Below are 23593 nucleotides of genomic sequence, written 5' to 3'. Positions count from 1 at the left end.
ACTTTTGCTATCTGCAGCTCATCAACAAAGGGAAAGGCGAAGCTCTCCGTATCCGTGCTATTTTGCGTTCCCTGGTGCCCACTGAGGACCTGGTGGGAATCATCAGCATACCTCTGAAAACACCTATCGTTAATAAAGGTATACCCTGTCCCTGCTTTTCCAATCTACATTTCACCACAGAGAGCTAATTTTATGACTCCAACTGTTTAAGACAAAACAAAGTGATTTCACAAACTGTCAAATATCAAACGTAGCACTTTAGCTATTAGATGATATTAAACAGTATGAATTAAATTTGCATATTACAACGGGGAGCCTCGTCTAACAATGGTTACAAAAGCTTGAACAATTAGAACAGGGCGGAAGGTTATTGATTTCATTTTACTGCTCATGCCTTTTTAATCAGCCAAGCGCTTTTCTGTGCACTCCCACAGCTCTGAGTAAGCCAGATCACTTGTACGGCGAGCTGTCTTGCTCTATTGATTGATCTGCATACGCATGGCAAGACGTGGCTCTTATGCCGCTGTGAGCGCTGTCAGCAAAGCAATGGAAAAGACAGACAAGTCTCATTTGCTGAGTAAACAAATTGACGATAGAGACAAAAGTATTGAGACACTTGTCTCGTCGACTATCCAGCCTTCACTCTTGAATCTACTTTGTTCATCTTCAGGGATCTTAAATCCAAATAAGACACATAATATCCTTTTCTGTGTCTCTCTCAGATGGCTCAGTGACAGAACCTGATATGTCAGCCTGCTTTTGTCCGGACCACAAGGCCCCCATGGTGCTGTTCCTGGACCGAGTGTATGGGATTGAGGACCAGAGCTTTTTGCTTCACCTTCTTGAAGTTGGCTTCCTTCCTGACTTGAGGGCTGCAAACTCGCTAGATACAGTAGGTAGAAGTGTGGCTAGAGTGGCCTTGTAGTAGTGATGGGAAAATGAAGCTTCAAATGTGCTTCATGAATTAATTGTATTTACAACAACTGGTTCATAAAGCAAATTTGAAGCTTCATTTTCCATCGTTACTTTATAGCAATTTTAACATTTTGCGGACCAAAAAAGTTTTATTCAAGTAAGCAGTCGCAATTTCCGTTTACTATTAATTGTTCTTATTTTTAATCACTTATTACACAAACGTTTTGATGAAGTCATATTTCATCACCTCAACAAAATAAAACAAAATGATTCCAGAGAAAGTATTTCTCTACTTTCCAGAGACTTTCCATAAAGAGAGCTAGAGTTCCTGTGTGTTGAATATTAAATTTTAAACAGGTTATCAGCATCCAATTCGTGGTGGAGGAGATGAATTAGTCTTTTTTTTTTGCATAGCTGGCAATGTCTGCGGCTGATGTGACAGTAAAAATAAGTCATTAAGCTGTTATCTCTGGTGTCCCTTTAAACTCAACACCTTTCACATCAGCAGATACTCAATTCTAATTGGATCTCAGCTGCATGTGTGATCACCCATTATCTGTCATCATAATAGCAGCCTTCTCCTTTTAGCGCATTCTGCTAACCATTGTTTTAGCTTCACAAAATCGTTCTTCAGGTCGAGGTGAAATTATGCTGAAGAATGTAGGCAGAGTGGAAAACATCCTAAATAATTGTTCATTTTAGAGTAAGAAAGAACAAAGGTATACATAAAGGCGGGAAGATTAATTTAGCAAAAGATCCAATTTTGATAATGACTATTACAGAATCTCGGAATATTATTCGATTTTACTTAATCCATACAATAAATGTGAAGATATTTTTGTAGGAATAGCATCACACAGAAGCTACATATAAACTTCCATGTGACACTGATCAGAGTAGACATTAAATGAAAGGAACTAAAGTAGAAAAACTATTTGCCATTTGGTTAGACTCTAAATCTCACAGCTGAACCGATTATCATTCATGGATTCATGAGCTATCAAAATGTAATTTTCCTCCACTCCCCGCAGGAGGGTCTGTGCACCACCGAGACAGCGTTGGCCATGAACCGTTATATCGGCTCAGCCATGCTCCCCCTCCTCACCCGCTGCGCTCCCCTCTTTGCCGGCACTGAACACCACGCCACACTCATCGATTCCATCCTGCACACCATCTACCGCCTCTCCAAGGGTCGCTCCCTCACCAAAGCCCAGAGAGATGCCATTGAGGAGTGCCTGCTAGCTGTCTGCAAGTGAGGAGAGCACAAAAAGCACATTTATCTGCGTCAACAGGGGTTGAGATTAACAATAAATCGGATCTGGCTTGTCTCGGGAAGTCAGTGACGGTGGTTCAAATCAGCTCGGGGAGGGCACTCTTATCTCTTTCCCACCTTTTTTTCTGCAGGCACCTTCGCCCTTCAATGCTGCAGCAGCTTCTGCATCGCCTTGTCTTTGACGTACCCTTGCTGACTGAATACTGCAAGATGCCTCTCAGGGTGGCCAACACTTTTTTTTTTTTTTACTTCTATACTGTTTTGTTTTAGTTTTAATATCTTATCGCATTACTCCCTGTTGCCTCATATGCATACCTCGGAATGTCGTGCGACTACGATTATTCACCAGTTCTCACACCTCTGTGTGAAACTGAAAGTGTAGAAGAACGAAGGACGAACATGTGGATAAAGGAGTAGATTTTGTGATTATATGCTTGTTGGCTCCACTCAGCCACCAGCAAGGGAAAAAAAAAGTACAAGTGTGGTAAGATGTGACTGGCCTATGAAATAGGTGACACACTTTTACGTTGACACCTTTGGAACAAATTTGTGCTGAGCCTGAGATGTCGCTACTGTGCATTTTTACAACCTTCTTAAATCTTATCGTTTGTGTTCTAAAAGAATGAGGTGGAAAATTTCTATTTGAAGTTCTCACATGAAGTGACCTTTCAACCTTGTTTGTCCTCCAGCTGCTAACCAATCACTATGAGCAAAACTGGAAGTACTACTGCCTTCCATCAGGCTGGGGCAGCTACGGCACAGCCTCTGAGGATGAACTCCAGCTTACCAAGAAGATCTTTTGGGGAGTGTTTGAGTCATTATCCCAGAGGGTGAGGCATCTTGTCCATTTACAAAGACACCAAGTCCACCAACACAGCAACAACAAACCTCAAACAACGCCCAGACATTTAACAACCAATCAGTGTGTCAAACATTATTTTCTCTTGTTCCTCTCAAAGATATAATTGTGACAGTTACAACCAATTACAACACCATGTGAATCACAAGTAGATTTACAATTTTATAGCTATACAATTTAAATTTATGTTTTGAAATGCAGATTTTCCTGCTCGGCAAGGCTCCAGTTTGCTCCTAGCTTCCCGCTGCTTCTGTTTTGATGTAATGTAATAGGTCAAATGAAAAAGTCTGCCTGCTAAACAAGCTGAGAGAGGGCAAACGCCGCCAAGGATTGCGGTCGGAGTCGTAAACAGATTACCCCCCCTATGCATATAATTGGGACAGACATAGGAAGTCCCTTAAAATGGATTCATGCAGTAGGCTTGGCTAAGATGTGAATATACTGAGCAGCCGGGAATTTAAGAACTATAGGGAGTCAATATTCTAAAGGGAGTCTAGGGAACCAGGAGGATATTTCATTTCAATTTCATCAGAAGGAGATATGATTAGAAATTTGTCAGAAGAATCATCTTGGCATTGATACCTTGAGGTATTGCAAATGTCTGGACTCAGCACATTTATCAAAATGCATGCTCATGAAAAGAGTCTATCTAGAGTGCCAGCCTAAAAAAAACCCATCAATATCAGAATGGCTGTTATTGATCCAGTGCCCTAAGCATGCTAGTGCTTCAGCTCTTAAACTAATTCATCATTAACGTCTCTTCTACAGTTTCTTCTTTGTCTTGTTGTTTTTCATTCGCCTCCCAAGTTGAGGCGCAAATAATGAATGACTTGCTTCATTTTTTTCTCCCTTTTGAGTAGAAATATGATCCAGAGCTGTTCAAGATGGCAATGCCCTGCCTCAGTGCCATCGCTGGAGCTTTGCCACCTGATTATGTGGATGCCGCCATTGTTGCGGAAATAGTTTCAGTAAATACTCATGGCAACTTTGAACCCAAACCTATCACAACTGCAAAGTACGCCACAATGGACCGACACAGTTCATGCTTGTGGGACAAAAAAGATAAGCAGACCTTTGTCATTTTTCAGCATTGCCCTCCCAGAGAAGCTTGAACACTTTGTCAACAAGTACGCGGAACATTCTCACGAGAAATGGTCAGTGGAGAAGGTAAGGCCAAAGCGATCGTCCTCAAACTTTAATCATGCATACCGAAGCCACAACATGACTTCTGCTCTTATTTTTATTTTTTTTACATCCTCACCGCAATAAATTATGCTCGACTAGCGGTTGCAGAAAAAAGGACTATTGTGAGACCTTTATTCTCATGACAGTAAGCTCGCTTGTTTTTGTACAGAAGGGCAATTGTGCAATCTTTTAATATGCCACATGATTCATTGTTGCATCTGTGAAAACAAACAGCCACATAAAGCAAAATCCCAAAGTGTGTGCGGAGGATATTGAGGAACAATAAAGAAGCTGCCTTATCCATCACAATACACTGCTATTGTTCTCCAGGTGCTACTTGGTTGGAAATATGGAGACTGTGTGGATGAGAAGGCGAGAATTCACCCACAGCTGAGGACATACAAAGCTCTGACAGAGAAGGTATGGAAAATCACAAGTTGAATTTCTGTCCAAATTGGAAGAAACGAGGTGATTCTTGTTTCTTTCATTCTGTTGGCTCTTGATGTGAAGGAGAAAGACATTTACAGATGGCCAATCAGGGAGTCATTGAAGAGTATGCTGGCTATGGGCTGGAGCATTGACCGGGCCAGAGACGGAGAGAGCATGTCTCATCAGAGGGAGAATGAAAAAGTACGAAAGATATCTCAGGTCTCACAGGTATGATGGAAAAATTGTACATACTCGAAACGAATGAACGAATGAATACCAAGAGAATCATTTCACCATTTCACCGTCTTCTGACATTTTCAGGCAAACGGTTTTAATCCCAGTCCAATAGACACAAGCAATGTGATCCTATCCAGAGAGTTGCAAGTGAGTCACTACCCAATTATTCCTTTGTTTTATTCACATTCACACAATTCACCAAATTCTGATTGGTATTGAGGCACACGTTTGCTTTCTTTGTCTTTGGTCCAAGGGGATGGTGGAGGTGGTGGCTGAAAATTACCATAACATCTGGGCCAAAAGAAAAAAAAGTGACCTTGGAAGTAGAGGTGATGCAATAACTTTTCATTGTCCAGATGTATTATTTTTGGGAATGGCTAATTGGACACATTTTTAGGCGGCGCTACGCACCCTTTGCTGGTGCCGTATGAGACGCTGACAGCCAAGGAGAAGGCTCGTGATCGAGAAAAGGCTCAGGATCTCTTCCGCTTCCTACAGATCAGCGGTTACCATATCACAAGGTAGACCCAAACGGGACTAAGGCAGGTTCCTTGAGGAGCTGCTGGTCAGTGATCATTGTGTACTATGTTGCGTTGCAGAGGTCTGAGGGACTTGGATCAGGACTCCTCCTCCATGGAGAAAAGATTTGCTTACAAGTTCCTCAGGAAGCTGCTCAAGTATGTTGACTCCGCCCAGGAATTCATCTCTCACCTTGGTATGGAAATGGAACAGATGTGACTATTAAAATTGTTTTCTTCCATTCTAATTGGAATATTATTCCTTGAATCCAGAGGCCATGGCTGTCAGCGGCAAAACAGACAGGTCACCTCATGAGCAAGAAATCAAGTTTTTTGCCAAAGTAAGATTGTGTACAGTGTCATGAATATCTCATAACTGTAAAATTGTAACCTTTGTTGCGCCTCATTAGGTTCTCCTCCCGCTCATTGATCAATACTTCAAGAATCACTCCCTCTACTTCCTATCATCACCCAACCAGAACCTGAGCAGCAGCGGTTATGCCTCCAACAAGGAGAAAGAAATGGTCACCAGGTCATCGCTTTGCCTTCGCACCACCGCATGACAACAAATTTTACATTCTTTCCTCCTGCTGTTTACTCATTTCCCAATTTCTTCCCTTTTCTAACTTTTACGCATCCAGCTTATTTTGTAAACTGGCAGCTCTTGTCAGACATAGGATCTCTCTCTTTGGTAAGCTGCTAAACATGAAAATCACTATTTCTCAACTTTTAGGGTTGTTACTAATTAGAAATCTCATTTTAAATATTGACAAAAGACTACAGTAAATATGATTGACAAAGCTTTAGATTATAATTTTGTAGGAACAAAAAAGTTTGTTGTTCTTCCTAGGAAGTGACTCAACCACCATGGTGAGCTGCTTGCACATCCTGGCACACACGCTGGATACCAGGTGGGTGTACACATGACAAAATAATACTAATAATAAGAACATTACTGACATATCAACAAAAGCACTTTGTCAAATGAAGACCTGTTAAAACCTGCTTCAACTACAGCTTCAAATAATTTGTGTTGTATCTTGATTAAAACATATTTGTCGCCAAGTGTTTTTTTTTTTTGCCGAAATGTCTTGTGGGGAATCGCTGTCATTAGCAAAGTGCGTCCTTTGGCATTTAATTAAACAAACAAGTTGTATGCGGCATATGATGCCCGAGGCTTCCAATGTGCTGCTTGTTAATGCAGCTCACAAGTAATGAAGGCCATCTTGTGTCTTGCCTTTCATTTCTCCTTTCTACTGGGACACATCAGAGCCTTGTTATTTGTTTAGCTAGTAGGTTATGAATTATGAAATGCTGAAAATAGACAAACTAATTATAATAATGCTTTGCATACAGTGTTTCCGTACTCGGACACTCGCAAAGTCACCTTGGATTTAATGAAAGTAAAATAATTATGTAATAATTGAATAAATCATTCCTGCGGGGGTGTATGCCTCGTATTTTATGAAGCGCATGCCGAGGGTTATGCCGTGTTCATTACCTAATTACTGTCTCTCTGAGTGTTGAGCATTTTCTACTACGGCAGGACGGTGATGAAGTCGGGTTCCGAATTGGTGAGGGTCGGGCTCAGGACGTTCTTTGAGAATGCCGCCGAGGACCTGGAGAGGACGTTCGAGAACCTGAAACTGGGGAAGTTCACTCATTCGCGCTCGCAGATGAAAGGCGTATCGCAGAACATCAACTACACCACGGTGGCTCTACTCCCCATTCTGACCGCTCTGTTCGAGCACATCACGCAACATCACTTTGGCATAGACCTGCTTTGTAAGTTCTCACAGCTATTACATCATCACTTTGAGAATTCTGAAGCATGACATTCAATCGATCCATATCCTTGAAAACATGAATACTCTGCCAACACTAGGAAGTGTTTGGTTCAATATAGGCCAATTCATCTAACGTAACATGATTCAGGTCATCTTGTTTCCTTCTTTGCTATTCCAGTGGATGATGTCCAAGTGTCCTGCTATCGGATCCTGACCAGCCTCTACGCTCTGGGTACCGGCAAAAACATCTATGTGGAAAGGTATGCACATGCTTGATTGTGAGGTTCCTCTATGAACGCTGGAGTTAAGTCATCGTAATTTCATGCCTTGACCTTCTCTGTGTCCCTCAGACAGCTGCCAGCGCTTGGCCATTGTCTGGCCACCTTAGCGGGGGCCATGCCGGTGGCTTTCCTAGAGCCGATGCTCAACATATACAACCCCTTCTCAGTCTTTGCCACAAAGAGTGGCCGTGAACGAGCCAGTAAGTTACACGGCGTCCTACCAAGGTGCCCAATCTGCTGTGATTCTCCTGTAGTGCTTTCTGAAGCTTTTTAATTGAACATATAATCCACACTGGTGTCTTTAGTCCTCGGCATTCCGGACTCAGTTGAACAAATGTGTCCCGGGATGCCCCGGCTGGACGGGCTCATAAAGGACATCAACGACATGGCTGAATCTGGAGCGCGGTACACTGAGATGCCCCATGTGATTGAGGTGGTCTTGCCCATGCTTTGTAACTACCTCTCCTACTGGTGGGAGAGGGGGCCCGAGAACCAGCCAGCTGGTGGTAGCAACACGTGTTCCACCGTCACCTCAGAGCACCTCAGCCTCATTCTGGGCAACATCCTGAAAATCCTCAACAACAATCTGGGCATTGATGAGGCCTCGTGGATGAAAAGAATTGCAGGTGGGCAAACTGCATTGGCAAACAAAATAATACAATTCTGAGTACAGCAAACGCTTATTTAAATACTACTTTACGATTCCAGTGTACGTGCAGCCCATCATCAGCAAAGCTCGCACTACCCTGCTAAAGAGTCACTACCTGCCCACATTGGAGAAGCTGAAGAAGAAGACGGTGAAGGTTGTGGCCGAGGAGGAGCTGTTGAAGGCAGACAGCAAAGGAGACACACAGGAGGCCGAGTTGCTCATCCTGGATGAGTTTGCCGTGCTCTGCCGGGACCTTTATGCCTTTTACCCAATGCTCATACGCTATGTGGACAACAACAGGTTCGCTCAGGATGATGGAGCTTTGTAAGTGTGCAAGGTCAGAGTCAAATGTTCCTCTGCTGCAGGTCCAGATGGCTGAAAGAACCGGATGCTGACTCAAATGAGCTTTTCAAGATGGTTGCTGAAATTTTTATCCTCTGGTGCAAGTCACATGTAAGATATCCGCAATCTACACAGTAGTGACTGAACGTAGATTCCTTCACAGATTCATCATCTTTGATTTTTTTCTCCACAGAATTTCAAGCGAGAAGAGCAGAACTTTGTGGTCCAGAATGAAATCAACAACCTCTCCTTCTTGACTGGAGACAATAAAACCAAGATGTCAAAGGTTGGTTTTCCAGAGTATATTAGTACTGTTTTGTATCATGTATTGATGAGAGAAGGGTCTTATCTTTTTTCTAAGGTGCATCTGTTTGGAACAGTGGTCCTTTTTCGAAAACCGTTCCTTCATTTGTCTCTCTAATTAGGCTTTTCCACTGTAAAGCCTCCACAGTGATTTAGACCTAATCCCTTGAGTTGTCTTTGCATCCATGCACGTGGAAATACTCTTGTTTACACATTAGCCAAACCGCGCTCCTTCAAAAGCTTCTGAATCAAACAGGAAAAATTCATAGAAATCATGGCAACAAAGAACATTCTAACAGTATGTAAATGTGTGTTTGCTTTTACATATGAATGCAACTAACCCTCATCCATCAGAAACAAATATTCCTGCACACAAGTGGTGCACCTTCATTAACTGTCATCCTTATCCGCTATCTGCCTGTCTTTTCTCCTTCCTCTCTCTCTCTCTCTCTCTCTCTGTCTCGTACAGTCCTTTAAGGAAAAGGTAGAGTGATGCAGCGCATGTTTACATGACAGCTTATTGGCTCATTAAGCTGAAAGGCCAATAGAGCATTGTGCCTCTGTACCTTGTAATTTATAGTCAAGTCTTTTTATTATGTCCCATATCTTATGTGTGTCTTCTGCTGCTTTCATTAATGTTGTGGCATTGTGAATTTCCTTTTTTTTTTTTCTTCTTTTGTCTTCAGGGGTAAAATTATGATGTCCGGACTCTTTGTAGCCAAATGTGCATTGTTTGATAGATTGTGGTGTACTGTATTGGAGAATAGTTTCCTCTAGTGTGTATATTTGTGGTGAGACGTATTATGTATGTATGTGTGTGTATTTATGTCAATGTGAATATAGAGTACAGGTGGACAAAAATGTTGGTACCTCTTTGTTAATGAAAGCAAATAAATAAATAAATAAATAAATAGAGGGGTGGCTAAATAAATAAATAAATAAATAAATGATGGATAAATAAATAAAACAATAAATAAAATAAATCCAACATTGATGTTAAATGTTTATTTGTTATGACTTTTGTCAGATCCAAGTTATGTCTGCGATCACTGTTTTTTTTCCCTTTCATGAATAGAAAGGTACCAATAATTGTCTACCAACAAATGTGTGTATGTACATGTACAGTACAGTTTTGTTTTTAGAGAGTCGTCTGCTTCAGTTCAGCTGAATTTCTTTTTTTTTTTTTTTTTTCTTCCCAGCTATTTTATTTCCCAGGCAAACGTCTTTTTGAATAGCGACAGCCTGTTGGTTAGCAGTTGTGAGATGTTACGCTTCAGTGAAGCATGTGATTTCATTGATTCTGCCAGGGCTGGAAAAACAATGTAGTCTTGCTTTTCTAGTAATCCAGTCTGAGAACGCTATAAGATGATATAACGGGATTTAAAGGTTTGATTTACGGGGAAAATAGTTCCTTAGACAATTTTATGAACGCTTTTCTCTTTTTGTTATTTTGACTGCTGTGTTGAACCATTGTATATTTTCAGTCTGGGGGACAAGACCAGGAGAGAAAACACAAGAAAAGACGCGGTGAGTTCTACTCCATCCAGACATCACTGATCGTGGCTGCTCTGAAGAAGATGCTTCCAATCGGCCTCAACATGTGCACCCCGGGGGACCAGGAGCTCATCTCATTGGCCAAGACGCGCTATCTGCTGGTCAGACTAAAATCCGCTTGTAGGACAAGTGTCATCAAATTTGATTTGCATCCAAGTTGGTTAATATTTGCTTTGACAGAGGGACACAGACGACGAGGTAAAAGACCACATTTGGCAAAATCTTCACCTCAGAGAAAAGGTGAGAACGGATTTTTGCCATTGCCTCCTACCCTGTATATCTGACACGTTACTCGAAAATGTGCTCCCAGTCGGAAGACCCCGCTGTAAGGTGGCAGTTAAACCTTTACAAAGATATAATGGTTCGAGGCGAGGGGCCCCCGGACCCCGAGAGGGTGGTGGATCGTATTCAGAGGATCTCCGCTGCTGTTTTTAACTTGGAACAGGTAGAACATTTGCATATTCACACGCTGTCTGGAGGTTTTTTTTTTGGGTCAAAACAAATACTCTCTTTCTTTTGCTAGGTGGAGCAACCACTAAGATCCAAGAAATGTGTCTGGCAGAAGTTGCTGTCCAAGCAGCGGAAAAGAGCAGTCGTAGCCTGTTTCCGAATGGCTCCACTTTATAATCTACCGAGGTATTGAGAAACATCTCCTCGCAGATGTTTTACGGCAAATGTTTGAAACACACAAATTGGTCAACTCCTCGTGGTTCCCGAAGTATCTGCAGCATCACACGTTTGTCTCTGACTTACAACTTCCATTTTTCACAACCTGGAAGCTCCCTCTCTATGTTTGTAGGAAAAAATGTCTGGCCCGCAGATGTTTTCAAGGAATACAAAAAGGGACACCAGTAATTTCATGCCTTGCTGGTCTGTAACTCAATTACAGGAAGCAAGCTACAGTAGGAGGAAAACAATTATGGGGCCCAAGCAGGAGGGCGGCCACCTTCAATATGTGCTCAACCTACCTGCCTGCCGGCCTGCCTGGCAGGCAGTATGTCACATTCATTCCCCGTTGTTGACACTGAAATATGTCCCAGCAAAGTGAACATTTATTAAATTCTGTTTCCACGGCAGACATGTTTCTGCTGCCGGATACGACGATCCTGCATGGAAAGGATGTTGCAAAATTGCAAACTATAGTCAGTGGAAATCTTTTGTTGCGTCCTCAATGTCACACTGTACTGTATTTGCCTCCCTCAGGGACAAAAACAATAATTACTTCCTGAATGCCTACCGACATATTTGGCTGGAGAAAATGCATGAGAACTCAGACTATGACAGTCTGCTCTCCATGCTAACGGTAATGATGCATTGACCCGCGTTGACAATGTTGTCGACACCACGCTTCCCTCCAGGCACCAACCTTAACTTCCATTCCTTCAAATATCCCGACTGATTTAGCCACTGGTCCGTCTGTTGGTTTATAAGGCACAACGGTGTCTAGTAGAAAGAAGTGCCAATTTGCAATTTTTGGTTGTCTATTGGGTTCAATTTGCTTCTTCTGGTTTTCCTCATTCATTCATTCTGATCATTCTCATTGAAACTGTATGACCAGTGGGATGTACCAGTACCCTGAACTAACAACTCTAAACTTCTTCTGAAGGTCCTGCCTGCCTCCTTTCCTCTGATTTGATCTAACCCAGACTAATTTCCTCTTACCCCTTCCTTAGGCATCGCTCTATTAATCTCTTCCTTCTGGCCTATCAGAGAATATGGATAGAAACAGAGGAATATTCTTTTGAGGAGAAGCTAGTACAGGATCTTGCAGTAAGTACTTAGTCTAAAACCTTGTCCTGGGAGGTTTGCCCCTCCTCCTCTTGTTGTACCTGTGACGTTCTTGTAAATATGTGATAGTGTTTATCAGTCAAGTACCACATTTGTGTAGCAAGCATGACATCACCGCTGATGTCAGAGCAATGTCGTCCAGTTGTGCAATTGAAGTGTTGAGTCCCTTCGTGAGAGCTCTTGACTCAACTTATCAATTAAATTTTTGTTTTGTATTCACAAAGTTGCTCTACAGACAAAATCCAAGAAGACTTAATTTGTTTTACTTTCTGTAAAAATATAAGGAGAATCATGGGTTACTGTAGAATCATGCAAATCCTTATTCTTTACCAAGCTGCTGCATGTCACCTCTGCTTCTGTGTGTTAGTTAGCATGCGAATCCATGCTTGCGCTTGACGGTCTGCATGCTTCCAGTGCATCCACTTAGAATCTTGTTGTGTAAAAGGTGAGAGCGAGCTATAGTCAGGTACCGCCGCAACTCAGTCATGTCCTGTATCACTAATAACAAGAGGCTGTGCCTTGTCCAGAAAATACATCACAAAGTGGAAGAGGAAGAAGAAGAGGAGATCAGAAAGCAGCCCGACCCTCTTCACCAGCTCGTTCTGCATTTCAGCCACAATGCTCTCACAGAGTGCAGGTGAACACAAATGAAACACAATATCACGTGACTATGTATTTTTTTAACAATATTTATCTTCTTTTTATTTCAGTTCTTTGGAAGATGATCCTTTATATATCGCATACGCAGATATGATGGCAAAGGTATGTTATTGTGTCAAATACACAAATGGACAGATCTTACATCATATTTTCCTCATAGAGTTGTGCTGAAGGTGAAGAGGAAAATGACGAGAAAGAGAAAACTTTTGAGGTACGATTAAAGAAAACAGCAAAAGTCTTTCTTTTACTGATGCTCGTCTTGTTTTTTTAGGAAAAGGAAATGGAGAAGCAAAAAATGTTGTACCAGCAGGCCCGACTACATGATCGCGGGGCTGCAGAGATGGTTCTCCAGATGATTGGTGCTAGTAAAGGTATTTGTCAACTCTGAAACTTTCACCACATTTGCTTTGTATAATTCATACTGTGAGCTCAATAGGTCGTCTGGATGCGATGGTAACCTTCACCCTGAAATTGGGCATCTCTATTCTGAATGGCGGAAACATTCTGGTGCAGCAGGTAATGGTTGCTGCAGAACCAGGAATTATTTAATTGGCTGCATCAACTTAATTAACTTCCTTGTGGACAGAAAATGTTGGACTACCTGAAAGAGAAGCGAGATGTCGGCTTCTTCAAAAGCTTATCTGGACTAATGATGTCTTGCAGGTAAGGAAGACAAAGTTGCTTTTTCCAAATTAGTCATATGAACCTAAACTAATGTGTGACAATCCTCTTTTCTTCTTAGTGTGCTGGACCTCAATGCTTTCGAGAGACAAAACAAAGCAGAAGGTCTTGGGATGGTTACAGAGGAAGGATCAAGTATGTAAAAGCTCCAACATTATTGTGAAAACTGTTTTCTTTATAGTAAGTCAATGTTGTCAATTTCAGATAAAAGATAAGCATTTTTTCATTGAGTTACACATACTTGCTAATTCAGTAGTTATTTTTCATCGATCTAACGAAATACACCCCCCCACAATTTTATAATAACAATGCTCTACAGTTTCTTATGTGACCATTGTATTGTAAAAGTGAAAGTCTGCCATCTAGTGTTCACACAATTTTGCTATTAGACGGCCAAATAAAAATAGTGTACATACATACACAAACACAATCACGCATAAGTCATTTAAGTATTAATTCAGAGCCCTTCTGGAGTTGCACAATTCCATTGTCATTTTTATATCATGATTTTGTTTCTTGTTGATATTGTCATCACATAGTGAGCCTGTTAATGCATGTTCAAGTCCTGTCAACCAATTACATCTACTTAGTGATTATGATGAATTAAAATATTTTTATTACATGGAATATATCAATTTGACGCCAGTCACTGATAACGTCATAAGGTATATTTCCTCAATGAATTTAATAATTAATAACAACGCAACCTATTAATTTGCATTTGCGAAGTCCATAAGATTGAGAAAGAGTACTTAAAATTATATATACGGAAAAATATATTCCATATTGCTGCTCATTTCCACATCATCACCTCAGGCATAAGTGATGGTAACTGTTTTAATCCCTGCCTGTAGAGTGTAAACTTTATTTTAAAACTTCAATTGCAAGCTTAGTATGTTGCAAATTAATATATGTGTGATATCTGGAGTACGATCATTCTCTCCCGTGCGTGTTTGTCGTTGAATATCAATGTCAATTTGCTTATGTCTGCTTTTTGTCTGTTCCTATGATCATTTTTTATGTCATCGGTCGCAGTCAACGTGAGTGAGCGGGGTAAATACACGGTTTAGATTCTACTCTACTCTTCTATGCAATGCTAACATCCTGATTGCTCTGATCCCCCCCGCTGATCTTTCCTCCCTTTGCATCCTGAATGCAATAAAAGCACTTTCCTATTCCTTATTTATAGTTTTAACTCCGTCTGGGCGGAATGCACGCATGCTCGTTTTAACATCTGATATAGATTTGTTGCTTGCTTCGCGGTCAGGTGACCAAGATTCATGAAGTACTGCTTGCCAGTTATTTTGGTTTGCTTTCATATGGATTATACTAATACAAGAGGGAAATATTTGCTTTGATTGCCAGAATAGAAACTGTTTTGCAATTTTATTCCTATTATTACATGTTTTGCTTTATCACTAAAAACAAATCGTTCATTTGTTTTCTTGTCTCTGCAGGTTCCAAAGTGCTTCAAAATGACGAGTTCACTAAGGATCTTTTTAGGTTTCTGCAGCTTCTGTGCGAAGGACACAACAACGGTATATTCACACACCAATTTCTCATGTTCTCCAATCTATAAATAATAAATCCTTACTGTCAATTCATTATTTGCAGATTTCCAGAACTTTCTAAGGACACAGACAGGAAACACAACTACAGTGAACATCATTATTAGTACTGTGGACTATTTGCTTAGACTTCAGGTGTGATCTTCTGTTATGAACTCTTGCGACATATTAAATTGTCTATCCTATTATATCTTCCACTATCTGACATGTGCTAACATTTCATGATAGGAATCCATCAGTGATTTCTACTGGTACTACTCCGGAAAAGATATAATTGACGAAGCGGGTCAGAGGAACTTCTCCAAAGCACTTGCGGTTGCTAAGCAGGTTTTCAACTCATTAACCGAGTACATACAGGTACGGTATCACTACGTACAATATAATGATAAAAGTTCCGTTTATTTATGAACCGAGAGCTGTGCTGTGTGTTCTAGGGTCCATGCATAGGCAACCAACAGAGTCTGGCTCATAGCAGATTGTGGGATGCGGTCGTGGGCTTCCTGCATGTTTTTGCAAATATGCAAATGAAGTTATCCCAGGTATAGAATCGCTGTCGTCTTAATATCAATGAGACGTAATACTGTATTATTATCTCTAACATACACCAATATTAGTGCTACCAAATGTGGAAGTTTTTTTTACATTGAACATATGGAAGTGCTCCTGAGATTGATGATGTCCTGAATCCAGAGTCGATAAAGTCCTCGAATGAGTTAGGCTGGTGAGACATTTGTTTTTAGACAGAAAATAACATTAACCCTGGTTGTGATGGATGGAGGTTACCGGGAAGCACACTTTGGGGGCAGATCTCCACTCGCAGACCATACGGAATGGACAGCGTAGTTTAATGGAGGCCATCAGCTGTCACAGTCCTGCTTTTATCCTCTAACAGGACTCCAGTCAAATTGAATTGTTGAAGGAGCTCCTGGACCTGCAGAAGGACATGATTGTCATGATGCTCTCTCTTCTTGAAGGTGAACGCTATAGGTCATAGCATGAATCTGTAAAAACATTTTTGACTTTAAAACCTGGATTTACTTTGTCAAAGCTATAACGTGCACATTATTTCCGTATCCCATTACAGGAAATGTGGTCAATGGGACCATCGGGAAACAAATGGTGGACACCTTGGTGGAATCGTCCAGCAATGTAGAAATGATTCTCAAGTTCTTTGACATGTTCCTCAAGTTAAAGGACCTGACCACCTCAGACAGCTTCAAGATCTATGATGCAGAAAGCAAAGGTTTTATCTCCAAGAAGGATTTCCAGAAGTCCATGGAGAACCAGAAGCAGTATTCCCAGTCGGAGATTGAGTTTCTTCTGTCTTGCGCCGAGGCGGATGAGAACGACATGTTCAACTATGTGCAGTTTGTGGAAAGGTTCCATGAGCCCGCTAAAGACATTGGCTTCAACGTGGCCGTTCTGCTAACAAACCTCTCGGAGCACATGCCACACGATGCTCGCCTCTCCACGTTCCAAGAACTGGCCGAGAGTGTCCTCAGCTACTTTGAACCCTACTTGGGTCGTATCGAGATCATGGGCGGAGCCAAGCGCATCGAACGCGTCTACTTCGACATCAGCGAGTCGAGTCGAACGCAATGGGAGAAACCTCAGGTGAAGGAGTCCAAGCGACAATTCATCTTTGATGTTGTCAATGAAGGCGGCGAAAGTGAAAAGATGGAACTGTTTGTGAATTTCTGCGAGGATACCATTTTTGAGATGCAACTAGCGTCGCAGATTTCAGAGCCGGACCCGGTGGAGCGCCAGGAAGAAGAAGACGAAGATGACACCCAGAGCTTGGCGGAGAACCAGGACGAGGAAGAGGAGGAGAATATGATGTTGGAGTCTTCATCAGCATTTACTATCGCCTGTATCTCCATGAGAAAGAATATCTGCCACGTTCGCCAGATGCTGACTTTCAAGAGCATGAAACGGCAGTACAGAAAATTCCGAAAGATGAGCGTGAGGGAGACGGTACACGGCTTTTTTGCGTTCTTTTGGATGATCATCACTGGCCTCTTCCACTTTGTCTACAGCTTGGTTTGGGGTTTCTTCCATATTTTGTGGACTTCCATGTTTGGGGGTGGCCTCGTTGAAGGGGCAAAGAACATTAAGGTCACGGACATTCTGGGAAACATGCCCGATCCCACTCAGTTCGGAATCCACGGGGATGTTCTGGAGACGGACAAGATGGAGGCGCATGAGGCGTCGGCATTGACCGAAATGGGTCACATGGCTCAGGGGGAAGTGGCCGAGGGAGACCTGATGGCCGAGCTGCTCAACATCCAGCCCAAGAAGGAAGGCAAGCACGGAGCAGAGCCTGGATTGGGGGACGTGTCTGAAGTGGTTGTCGGGGGCGATGCTCCATCCATAGCCAGTGCTGTCAAGCAGAAGAAGGCTCAGGTTTGTTCCAAGTGGAAAGGACATGAAACAGTAATTATGTTCTGCACTGATGAGTAATCACAAGTTCATCTGTTTTCAAGATGGCTGCCAAGAAACGGGCTTCAAATGGAGACTACAAATCTGATTCAGAGAAAGCAGAGTGAGTGTTTTGTTAAATGCACAAGGGCTCTCTTGCTACATTTCTTTAACGGGATGTTTCTCGGTGTAGCTCTGATGACGGTGAGAAGAAGGACCACGACAAGGCCAAGGATGAAGCCCCTCCTGCTCTTTCACTGGAAAAGAAAGCCCCCAAGAAGAGGCTCGACGTAAAGAAAGACCCACCGGAGGCCTTCATGGCCAGCTTCTTTGCTGGCTTGGAAATCTACCAGACCAAGATGCTGGTCAGAATATGTTTCATTGAACTCCTCCAATTAATGGCTGAAATGTATTTGATGGATATTTTCTGCATTTATTTCATAGAACTACCTGGCCAGGAACTTCTACAACCTACGATTTTTGGCACTGTTTGTCGCATTTGCCATCAATTTCATTCTTCTCTTCTATAAAGTGAGTTGCAACAAATGCATCTTGCAAGTGTCTGTAAAAATAAAGTCAAAATTTGTTCTTCTACTGTTATAAGGTGACGGGCGATAACTCTGACGATGAGGATCCTTGGAATGGTCGTGGGAGAACTGTTGAGGAAGAGGAAGAAGACAATTCTCTTGAATATTTTATCCTACAAGAGAGTACGGGCTACATGGCGCCAACACTTCGCTGTCTGGCAATACTGCACACGATTATATCGTTTTTGTGTGTAGTGGGTTACTACTATCTGAAGGTACACACATAAATACCCATATGAACTTTAACACAGTACATATAAAAATAGGGTTCACTATATGGACGAAAGTATTGGGTCAGGGGCCAAGATTTCCATCAAAAGAACCACTGTACTTTTAGCAAATGAAACAATCCATAATACAGATGATAAGAAGGTGTTCTAATCATCTGTATTATGGATTGTAATTGTAATGTAATTTACAAGTGACTTATTGTTTGTATGCAAGGTTCCACTGGTAGTGTTCAAGCGTGAGAAGGAGATAGCCAGAAAGTTGGAGTTTGCTGGACTCTACATTACCGAGCAGCCGTCCGATGATGACATTAAAGGACAGTGGGACAGGATGGTCATTAATACACCGTACGTATGTCTTCCTTTTGATGTTCAGAGCTTTATCTTTTCACCACATTTTGTTTTCATGGTGTTTTGTTAGGTCTTTCCCCAACAACTACTGGGATAAATTTGTCAAACGAAAGGTAAGGCATTGAGTATCTTGGACTCTCAAACCAAAATATTGTATATTTATGACCCACTGAGAAAGAAATATTTGGATCCTCTTTGCCTTGTAGGTGATCAAAAAGTATGGCGACTTGTATGGTGCCGAGAGGATTGCAGAGCTGCTGGGTTTGGACAAAAGCGCTCTGGATTTTAATCCGACGGAGGAAGCTGTCACCAAGGAAGCCTCATTGGTGTCCTGGTAAGAAATGAGATGGTTCAGGAGGCATCCACTTGAAATATATTGATGATTCTTTTTCTGTCCTCAGGTTGAGCTCAATCGATACAATGTATCATATATGGAAAATGGGGGTGGTGTTTACAGACAACGTACGTATGGATAGTTGGTTGGATGAATAAAAGAGAATTGAATTAACTCCAAATATCTTTCCATACCAGTCCTTCCTTTACCTTGTGTGGTACACGACCATGTCCATTCTGGGCCACTATAACAACTTCTTCTTTGCTGCACATCTACTGGACATCGCAATGGGATTCAAGACGCTTCGCACCATTTTGTCCTCGGTCACCCATAACGGCAAACAGGTCAGTTAGATGGTCTTTTGTTCAGGGTGTACGCCAACCAGTCAACCCTAAGCGTCATAAAACAATAGATGGATGTTCCTACACTTGTGTTTGTCATAGCTGGTTTTGACGGTGGGGCTCCTGGCCGTCGTGGTCTACCTTTACACTGTGGTGGCCTTCAACTTCTTCAGGAAGTTCTACAACAAGAGCGAAGATGACGACGAGCCAGACATGAAGTGTGACGATATGATGACTGTAAGAGAAATATTTAAAAAGACCCCAGACTGGAACCTGTTGTAAGTGTCAGCTTTCCTCCGCAGTGCTACTTATTCCACATGTATGTGGGCGTGAGAGCGGGGGGTGGCATTGGTGATGAGATTGAAGACCCGGCTGGTGATCCCTATGAGCTATACCGCATCCTTTTCGACATCACCTTCTTTTTCTTCGTCATCGTCATCCTCTTGGCTATCATTCAGGGTGAGATCCATCAGTGCGACTCTGGGCTGTAGTCATGTTCATTTTGCACCTATACTATATCTATACATCTATCTGCTATTGAGATCAGAGACATTCTGTCTTCGCCCTCTCCACTTCACTTAAGCTATCCAGGAAGTCACAATGTGTTGATGGTTGCAGGTTTGATCATTGATGCTTTTGGAGAGCTGAGAGACCAGCAGGAACAAGTCAAAGAAGACATGGAGGTGAGAGATGATTTCAGATGAACCGACCTTTCCCTTCTCATGATATTTTTTCTTTTTGCCCCCTCATCAGACAAAATGTTTCATTTGTGGGATCGGAAACGACTACTTTGACACAACGCCTCATGGCTTTGAGACTCACACTTTGCAAGAGCACAATTTGGCCAATTACCTGTGAGTATTCCGCTTGTAAGGAAAATTCCATTCAACATTGAGTATTTTTCCCGTATTTATCTATGATGACAACTATGCAGTTGAAGTTTTCAGTTCTGTGCACATTCTAACATTTATTGGCAAGATCTTTTGTTACAAAGAAGAAATAATCATTTTGTTGCGTTGCTATGCTTGATGTGTTTTTCGCTCACTGCCTCTGTTTTGCTTCAAGGTTTTTCCTGATGTACCTCATCAACAAGGATGAGACGGAGCACACTGGCCAGGTGCAGCGTGATTTACATCTATGATCAATTGAATTTGATTGAATGTTACCATACTGTTCTTTATGTGTGTGCCTCAGGAGTCATATGTGTGGAAGATGTACCAGGAGCGTTGTTGGGATTTCTTCCCAGCGGGAGACTGCTTTCGCAAACAGTACGAAGATCAGCTGGGTTAGAGCGGATTCCTACACCTGACCCCCATCCTTGGGGTGCGTTGCTCCTCTAATGTGCAACCTTGAACGTTCTGACCCACATTGAGCCGAGGGCCGTATAAATGATCAAGCAAGGAAGACCTTCGCTACCTTCACTTCGGATGTCAGCCTCCAATTTACCTTGTCAGGTTTTGGCTTTCCGAAGCACTGCATTGCCTTTTACTCTTTTACTTCCTCCCCAATCATTGCACAATGTTATGTTGTCTTCTTGAGAAACTCGAGTGGGGCGTAGGAGTTATGAGACAACGAGAGTTGTCAGTCAAAATATGCACAAGAATCCAAACTATTTATTTTGAGAATGTTGAGACTCAATGCCAAAAGAAGAGTGAAGTGCATTTGTTGTGTAATCTTGCAAGTGAAATGTAGGGGCAAACGGTATTATGTCAAATCTAATTTTTTAGAATTGTTTTCCACCAAGTGCCTTATACTGTAGTAGCGAGTCTACATTACAAAGAAGCTATGCAAACCCTTGTGCTGTCTTTTCTTATTGTGAGTAAGTAGACGACAGAGACGGACTTTTTTCATTTAAAATGAGAAAAGTCATTTGTCATTTGTTTTGCTGAATGCAGCATACATGCAAACGTTAAATGTTGTATCAACGACATTGGAGTTGATTTGGGACAGCAACCGTGGAATTGCTATTGTATGGCCGTTTGTATGTAGTAGCTTTGCAGATTTGTGAATTTCTTTTGATGGGACAAAATAAAATATTGCCGGAAACGACTTGGCTTGGTATTCTATTCTTAATAAAAAAAAAAAGAAAAAAAAGAAAACCACATTCAGATTAACTACTCAAACGTGCATGATTAATATGGATAACAAATTTTTTATCTGTATTTATCTGTATTTGTATTTGTATCCACACAATTAAAACAGACTTGAAGGCAATAAAATCAGCAACTGATTTAATTGCACAAAATACTAATTTGTGATACCTTAAGATACCTTGGTGCTTACACTTGTACTTGTGTCCTACCTATTACATCTTAAAAAAATAATTTGAATACGCATGGCTTTAACAAGGGTTTAATTTTTAGAATTTCTTGGTAATACACGTAACATAAAGGCCTTTGACTATTTTGTGTTAATGTTACGTTACATTTTTTAAATGTGTCAAGTTCATTTGTAAAGTCATCACATATGTTCCAATTTAAACAATTGGTTCCGTAAATAAAATTGAATTGATTGATGAAACTCTAACCATTCAAACTTATGAAACCCCATCTGCCTGATTTCAATAATAAATGAAGGAATAAAAAAACCTGAAAAGTTTTTTTCAGGTATCCTACCGTGCGACAGCGCGCATGCATGCTTACTGTAGAATGAACCATCCACCGTTCACGTTAACATGAATTTTACACTAGATAGCGCCAGAGTACTTTGCTTACTATGAACATCGCACGCACGCCCATGCACGCACGCCCATGCACGCACGCCCATGCACGCACGCCCATGCACGCACGCCCATGCACGCACGCCCATGCACGCACGCCCATGCACGCACGCCCATGCACGCACGCCCATGCACGCACGCACTTTACCTTATTTGTAGATGAAGTCCATGTGTCTATCTTTCGCCAAAAACCTCCTTTACTTTGTTGTAAAGGTCCTCCTTGTTTTCCTTTAGTTTGGGCACATTGTCTTCATTTTGAGCCTGCACCCCATGAAGCTCTGATGCCATCACAGCAGATCCGTCATAAGTTTGAGCTACTAACTTTTCACAACAGTTGCATTTCTCCAACACTCCCAAGACATAAGTAGTTACAGCAGGGGCTCGTCTATCATCATTCCCGTCATCAAATCTCCCCAAACACCTCCTTCACGTCACAGCCCATTTCACTTTTAGGTACACAGCGCAAAATAACCTGTGCTTTGTTTGTGACATCCGTTTTCTCGTCTACCTCTACAGCAACAAATAGGGCAGCATTAATTCCCCTTGGCTGATGTACGCCCCCCTTCAGTGCGGCAGAGTACTATTTAGTATTTTAGTACTACTATAAAATAAAATCAAAATTAGTCATACACAGATCTATAGAAAAAAAAATATTTGTTTTGATAATTTTTTTACTTTTCATGATGACAGGTGAGGCAGAGCCCTAGTGGGAAATGATCAATTTTCACTTTGTCAGATTTTTTTTGTACCATAATTATTTCTATTGGATGATCAGTGGCCTGTAGATGACGCTAGTGTCTTTGAGAAAACTGTCAGCTTCTTAGATGATCTCACGGTGGTCTCAGAGGATTTTGTTTCATCATAAAACAGCAGGTGACCTCTTCATCAGAACCGCCCCCTCCTCCTTTCACTTGTTTCCTCCTGTCCTCCAGCATCAACATCAGAGCCTGCCATGATGTCATCTTCTAAATATGAAGTCAGCCTTTCATGGTGGGATGTGAATGACCTGTATGATCCTTTCTACTCAACAGAATGTTGGAATTGTGTTTCTTTGTCTAAAAAACCACATCATTGTGTCTGTTTAATTCTACCATTCTGCAAATAGATGCTCGATCAGAAGGGTTAACATTGCCATATAATTGGCAGGATATGAGCAGATAATTGTTTTAGCCATGTTTTATTGGATAATTATTTCAATGTAATGCACTCACCGCATTATTTAGTTTACAATTTTAGTCCATATGGCATCTGGCAAGTAAAACTTCATTAGGCCATGTTAGTGAAGTGTAAATGCGAGTGTGTGTGTGTGCCACCACCAAATCAAACTGGTGTAGCTTTTGTGATGTGAGTTTCAACCACCCCAATATTAGCACATCGCCACATTTTTATGTAGTATTGGCTAAATTTGTTTAAACAATACTGTGGATTCAACTGGCGAAGATGAATGGCCTCTATTAAGAGCATTTAATCAGTGGCTGGCCTAGTGCTCAGTTTCCTGCACCCGCTGGGGAAAGATGAATGTCTACAGGATATTTCATCAGACCCCTCACATCAGAGCGCAGGATATGAGTTTCTAATCCTGTCTGT

The 23593-nt window shown here is 41.7% G+C and overlaps 1 protein-coding gene and 1 long non-coding RNA gene across 4 annotated transcripts in view; one reads left to right on the top strand and one right to left on the bottom strand.

The window, feature by feature from the left end:
- LOC147045370 (ryanodine receptor 3-like) overlaps positions 1–21323 on the top strand; it is a 54707-nt gene extending 33384 nt beyond the window's left edge. The window contains exons 46-104 of one of the 3 annotated variants that reach the window (XM_085931064.1): positions 18–138; positions 723–892; positions 1947–2167; positions 2320–2410; positions 2878–3018; positions 3908–4062; positions 4136–4214; positions 4563–4652; positions 4743–4889; positions 4983–5045; positions 5152–5227; positions 5296–5419; positions 5498–5613; positions 5690–5757; positions 5827–5948; positions 6058–6107; positions 6267–6327; positions 6963–7201; positions 7382–7463; positions 7554–7684; positions 7790–8110; positions 8193–8433; positions 8499–8586; positions 8669–8761; positions 9248–9262; positions 10263–10433; positions 10513–10572; positions 10643–10777; positions 10856–10968; positions 12006–12102; positions 12648–12757; positions 12831–12882; positions 12941–12991; positions 13052–13151; positions 13217–13296; positions 13367–13443; positions 13523–13596; positions 14497–14514; positions 14919–14999; positions 15076–15164; positions 15258–15386; positions 15464–15568; positions 15922–16003; positions 16114–17432; positions 17513–17571; positions 17641–17812; positions 17892–17978; positions 18052–18249; positions 18479–18609; positions 18683–18725; positions 18819–18946; positions 19014–19074; positions 19144–19290; positions 19390–19524; positions 19590–19746; positions 19906–19970; positions 20041–20141; positions 20353–20404; positions 20482–21323. In XM_085931064.1, the coding sequence (XP_085787190.1) occupies positions 18–138; positions 723–892; positions 1947–2167; positions 2320–2410; positions 2878–3018; positions 3908–4062; positions 4136–4214; positions 4563–4652; positions 4743–4889; positions 4983–5045; positions 5152–5227; positions 5296–5419; positions 5498–5613; positions 5690–5757; positions 5827–5948; positions 6058–6107; positions 6267–6327; positions 6963–7201; positions 7382–7463; positions 7554–7684; positions 7790–8110; positions 8193–8433; positions 8499–8586; positions 8669–8761; positions 9248–9262; positions 10263–10433; positions 10513–10572; positions 10643–10777; positions 10856–10968; positions 12006–12102; positions 12648–12757; positions 12831–12882; positions 12941–12991; positions 13052–13151; positions 13217–13296; positions 13367–13443; positions 13523–13596; positions 14497–14514; positions 14919–14999; positions 15076–15164; positions 15258–15386; positions 15464–15568; positions 15922–16003; positions 16114–17432; positions 17513–17571; positions 17641–17812; positions 17892–17978; positions 18052–18249; positions 18479–18609; positions 18683–18725; positions 18819–18946; positions 19014–19074; positions 19144–19290; positions 19390–19524; positions 19590–19746; positions 19906–19970; positions 20041–20141; positions 20353–20404; positions 20482–20577 (7680 nt within the window). In that variant the 3' untranslated portion in view covers positions 20578–21323. Of the gene's footprint in view, positions 1–17; positions 139–722; positions 893–1946; positions 2168–2319; positions 2411–2877; positions 3019–3907; positions 4063–4135; positions 4215–4562; positions 4653–4742; positions 4890–4982; positions 5046–5151; positions 5228–5295; positions 5420–5497; positions 5614–5689; positions 5758–5826; positions 5949–6057; positions 6108–6266; positions 6328–6962; positions 7202–7381; positions 7464–7553; positions 7685–7789; positions 8111–8192; positions 8434–8498; positions 8587–8668; positions 8762–9247; positions 9263–10262; positions 10434–10512; positions 10573–10642; positions 10778–10855; positions 10969–11535; positions 11636–12005; positions 12103–12647; positions 12758–12830; positions 12883–12940; positions 12992–13051; positions 13152–13216; positions 13297–13366; positions 13444–13522; positions 13597–14496; positions 14515–14918; positions 15000–15075; positions 15165–15257; positions 15387–15463; positions 15569–15921; positions 16004–16113; positions 17433–17512; positions 17572–17640; positions 17813–17891; positions 17979–18051; positions 18250–18478; positions 18610–18682; positions 18726–18818; positions 18947–19013; positions 19075–19143; positions 19291–19389; positions 19525–19589; positions 19747–19905; positions 19971–20040; positions 20142–20352; positions 20405–20481 lie in introns of all 3 variants that reach the window. The other 2 variants (XM_085931065.1, XM_085931063.1) reach the window with 2 other exon arrangements.
- The window catches only part of LOC147045369 (uncharacterized), a 29032-nt gene extending 6521 nt beyond the window's left edge, over positions 1–22511 (bottom strand). Inside the window, exon 1 of the long non-coding RNA XR_015068271.1 lies at positions 22155–22511. This is a non-coding gene — a long non-coding RNA (uncharacterized LOC147045369). The remainder of the gene's footprint in view (positions 1–22154) is intronic.
- Positions 22512–23593: the final 1082 nt, after the last annotated feature.

Source organism: Syngnathus leptorhynchus, chromosome 15 (genome assembly GCF_054491065.1).
Source record: "Syngnathus leptorhynchus isolate UIUO chromosome 15, UIUO_Slep, whole genome shotgun sequence".
In the NCBI taxonomy this organism is placed as follows: Eukaryota; Metazoa; Chordata; class Actinopteri; order Syngnathiformes; family Syngnathidae; genus Syngnathus; species Syngnathus leptorhynchus.
This window is presented reverse-complemented; position numbering and strand designations above follow the sequence as displayed.